We start from the raw sequence: 4,744 nt of genomic DNA, 5'->3' as shown, positions 1-4,744 counted from the left end.
CAAGATATTTAATGAATACTTTGAATAGTAAATCAATCGTGCATGATTTAACATTGTAGGTCGATACGGGTCATTTTTAACCCATGTAGTGCCATAGAAGGGGTTTGCATAGCTTGTGTATCAAAGGGTTAAATAAAAAGCTAAGTCACAAATTTGAAACAATTAAGCCATATCAAACTTAAATTAAATAATGTAATTGTGTTTACAAATGTGAGTTTTCTTAGCACACTTGTTTGATTAAAGGTGTTATCTCAGCATTGCTACCTGCATCAGCAGCTCCAGAGAATATGGCTCCTGTTGTGTAACTGGAACACTGCGAGTCAGACAGCAGAGCATATTTTATTTATGACAATATGTCTGCGTGTGAGCGTAGGAATAATTCATCTCCTATCCAATCTCCTGACCTGCTGTGAAGACATTTAGGTGGTGATGGTAATATCATGGTGCTCTACTGAAACACAACACTCACAAACTGCAAGATTTATATTTTTATTACAAAGACAGTGACAAATAAATAGAACAAAACAATGTAAAAATATAATGTTTAAGAGATCTGGGGGAGGAAATGCCATTCGTTCTAATAGCAATATGTTTGAAGTCAGATTGGTCCCTGGTTTGGTAGATTGATATGAGAAACAGTTCACAACATATCATAGCACCGTGGTGTGTGTGGTCGTCAGCACTGCATCAGCTCGACTGGCGTATAATTCAGACATTTCACATGAATGTAGGACAGACTTTAACGATGAAACAACTGAATTAGCTGTGGATCGGTTAGAAAAGGGCCACTGCTTGACAGTTTCATTTCATATAAATATAATATATTAATTTATACATTGTACACTAGAATGGTTCTATACCACATACACAACTCAGGTAAACAAGTGAATCAAGGCAGCTGACAATTTCTCGAAATCAAAACCTGTGGGAAAGTTGAAATGAAACGATATATTTTTTAGCTGCTTTCACAGTTGAAAATACAAACCTTGAGAGCAAGATGGTTCTGTGTAGAAATATGTGCTTTAGAAATGAACCTGTCGAAAATATGAGAACTGATGTCACTCACTCCAAAATTCATGAAGGCATTAAAGATCTTTTGTTTTTTACAATCTTAAGGAGCAAGTGACGAAATGTCAGTATTAACGTGTGAGTAAAGGGGAGGGGGGGGCGCGAGTATGTGCAAACATTCAGTTGGTGACTTGCGATCAAAACCCTGAATTCACTACAGATTGAGCCCTGCATTGACGTTGAAATTCAAATATCTACTTAATTGTGCCAAATGAAATGAAAACACGGACGAGGACACATCGAGGACGCAGACGTCTGAACTAGCGCACCAGGAGCAAGGTGAGTCCGGCGAGGCCCAAGCTGGCAGCGGCAAACAGAGCCGTCTTCAGCGACAGGTCCGGGCCCACCTCTCTGGAGCTGGCGGAGAACTTACAGAACCCACCCTGCAGGAGAAAATAACACATTATATTGAGATCACAATACGTTGTTTACTAAAAATGAGAAAATATTAATTGTATTTTCTGTTTTCCTCAAAATATGTTTTTGAATAAAAGCAAGCATCAGCTGCCAAAGTGTCAACATAGGTTTTGCTGACAGCTGCAGGCAATTAAACAATATATTCATGTTTTCACTGAGTGAAACCACACGTTGGTCCTGTGAGTGCACCTGCTCTCAGCTTGTTTTTCTGCTCAGACAATGATAACTTTCAATAAGGCCCCGGCAAATTTCAACACACAGAAGCTTTGACTGTCACTACAAAGTCCAGCTGGCTGAGCTGGTTACGTGTCTGTTGAAACCAGCTGCCAGCTGGAGAAAGGAGGGGCGTGTGTGTCTGTCTCTGTGTGTGTGTGTGTGTGTGTGTGTGTGTGTGTGTGTGTGTGTGTGTGTGTGTGTGTGTGTGTGTGTGTGTGTGTGTGTGTGTGTGTGTGTGTGTGTGTGTGTGTGTGTGTGTGTGTGTGTGTGTGTGTGTGTGTGTGTGTGTGTGTGTGTGTGTGTGTGTGTGTGTGTGTGTGTGTGTGTGTGTGTCTGGGAGTGGGACAGGGCTCATTCACAAAAGCAGACACTCAATGGTGGAGTGTTAATTTTGGCCTCTGAGTCCAACTAGCCCTTTACTTTATTCCAGTAAATAAGTCGGACTGATCTCTAGTACCTGACCAGGCCTACAGTCCAACACTGCCTGAGAACCTTGCTTTGGGCCAACAGCAATCTGGTAATCTGAAGCCCAGCATTGGATGATTGTGGCTCTGAATTCACACAGTGGAGGTCTGTCTCCTTGTGGCACACATTCCTGAGGGTCAGGTCTAAAGCTTGTCCTCAGCAAAGATAGTCACTGAAGCCATGTGAGACTTCTGAAGCCTCCTTTACTCTCACACACACACACACAAACTCAAGCAGGAAGCAAACAAGATTGTATCACACCAGGTGCTTTCTACCGCCAGCTCATAGTTTGAAATCATAACTGTCAACAGTTGCTGGGATATTCTCTTGTACGCTTCTATTTTAAACTGGACTTCTTGCCTGAAACTGCATTTCAAATGCTGTGCTAATCGACAGAGTTAGTGATGACTCAATCCGCCCTGCACGGTCACCTGACGATGTGTTATTGGGACAAACATGTTGTGACATACCCATCCATCATTCTCCAGCAGCCAGTCCTTCTTCTCCTCTCCCAGGTAATCAGCGATGGTCTCTGCCAGTCCCCTGCAGATCCCGGGCCACTGTCCCAGTTCCTGCTTCAACCCCTGTCCGGGGTCCAGCCCCGGCTTAGCGGCCTTCTGCTCCAGCAGCTGTCTGGCCAGCACCCCTGTAAAGGTGAAAATGGAAACAACCCTCCCCCAGTTCAAGTGTCCGTCTCCCACCATCTCCTCCATCACCTTCCTGAGGCTGGAGCAGGGGTCCGGCCCGTGCTGCCTCAGGAAGTCCTGGGCGAGGGAGTGGAAGCGGGCCTCGTGCTGCCGCTCGATGTCCTGGGCCAGGCGTCGCATGGCAGCGGCTGACTCGCTGGGAGGCGGGGGGGCTGGTCGTGGGCCTGTGCAGCAGAGGGACAGGTAGTCCTCTGCCAGAGCCAGGGTCTCTTTCCACAGCCCACATGACATTTTCTACCAATGGGAACAAAAGAAGAGACATTTAAATTCATTATTAAAATGGCAGACTTTATAATAAAAGGCTATGACTCCTTATAGTCCTTTATTATAAAGTCTGTGCACGTGGTTTATTTGGGGAAACAACAAACAAGTATTTCTATGTGTTTGATATTTAAGACAACTGGGACCAATCCTAATGTGCAGTCCAGGGTGAACTCTTTTTTTTTTCCCTCATTTATTAAAATTAAAATGAATTTCAAATCAGCATGGATCAAAACGTAGCCTTTAAATGATCTAGTGTCACCTCAGTCCAACTCAGCTCTGTCTATTGTCTCCGTTCGGAAGCACTCAGCACATCCTGTGGTTATCTGCCTGGTCTCTGTCAGCGCTAGCATTAGCATCCCTCACAAATGCATTATGTTAACAGGCTCCAGTTACAGTGGGTTGTCCAGTAACACACAACTGGTTTCTACAAGCTGGTTGTAAAGACTCGTTTCTGTATCAGAGGCTCCTGCTCCACAGCTGGACGAGGGTTCTTCACTCGGATGTTTGAACTCAGGGGAGCTAATAGCATCGCTAGCCCGGGGAACCACAGAGAAGTCGCTGGTCTGATCGCTAGCTAACCGACGCTAACGGCTAAACAGCTTCGTTAGCTTCACGAAGCGACGAGCGGACATGGGGCCTCGGTGGATTGACTTCAGGCCCGGTGTGAGGGGCTGGACGTGTGGGAGAGGGACCGGCTTCTCCTCCTCCTCTGCCCGGGCGGAGAGCCTCGATCTGTCACCGGAGCAATGGAGGACACAAAGGAGCACACTCACACAGACTGCGGGGAAACGGCTCCGCTGCCCCGGCCTCGTCTCCGCCTTCGAGCCCCTCCACACCCCTCGGCACTAACACCTCTGTGGTGGGTTTACACACGTTCACAGATCGATTCCACAGCTATTGTGACACGTAACGGAAAGAAAGGACTCACCCTCCCAGCGATATCAGACTGCTCTCTGCACAGACGGCGGAAGGAGAACCTGGGATCTCTGTCAGCTTCCCCTCGGCCGCTTATAGCGAGGCTCCGCCCCCGCAGGAGCACGCACGAGTCCCGTTAGTGACGGAAGAGAAAACAAAGAGGAATCAGATTCAAACGTAGAAAGGAAAGAAAGAGTAGCCTGATGAGATAATCAAAATGATGAGATTGTCAATTGAAATCGTGAGATAGAAAATTCTATCAATGTCATCAGTTTAAATGTCTTAATCATGAGAAATAAGGTCAAAATCATGAGATATAGGTTCAAAATCATGTGTAAAAATTTCTTAATCATTAGATATAAGGTAAATATCATGAGAAATAGGTTCAAAATCATGTGTTAAAATGTCTTAATCATTAGATATAAGGTAAACATAATGAGAAATCAGGTAAAAATCACGAGATATGAGATCAAAATCATGAAACATAAGTTAAAAATCATGATATATAAGGTCACAATAATGAGAAATAAGGTTTAAAAATGAGACAGTTGCAATCATGAGTGAATCACAATGATTTGATTAAAAGACAAAATCATGAGATTTTTATTGAAAATCAGTTACAAGATCATAATCATGACGTATAAGGTCACAATCATGAGATCGTAAGCCAAAATAGTAAGTATGATTTGGAG

General features: G+C 44.4%; 1 protein-coding gene across 1 annotated transcript; it reads right to left on the bottom strand.

Annotated features, from left to right (window-relative positions):
- Window positions 1-473: 473 nt before the first annotated feature.
- bcl2l10 (BCL2 like 10) lies at window positions 474-4,131 on the bottom strand. The gene is made up of 3 exons (XM_061067872.1): window positions 4,066-4,131; window positions 2,637-3,107; window positions 474-1,451 (listed from the first exon to the last, which is right to left on the bottom strand). Exons 2-3 carry the CDS (start codon window positions 3,102-3,104, stop codon window positions 1,329-1,331), a joined length of 591 nt encoding a protein of 196 aa, XP_060923855.1. The 5' UTR covers window positions 3,105-3,107; window positions 4,066-4,131; the 3' UTR covers window positions 474-1,328.
- Between the last annotated feature and the right edge of the window lie 613 nt (window positions 4,132-4,744).

Source organism: Limanda limanda, chromosome 3, assembly GCF_963576545.1.
Source record: "Limanda limanda chromosome 3, fLimLim1.1, whole genome shotgun sequence".
Taxonomy (NCBI): domain Eukaryota; kingdom Metazoa; phylum Chordata; class Actinopteri; order Pleuronectiformes; family Pleuronectidae; genus Limanda; species Limanda limanda.
Note: the sequence above shows the minus strand (reverse complement) of the source record. Positions and strands in the feature narration are given on the sequence as shown.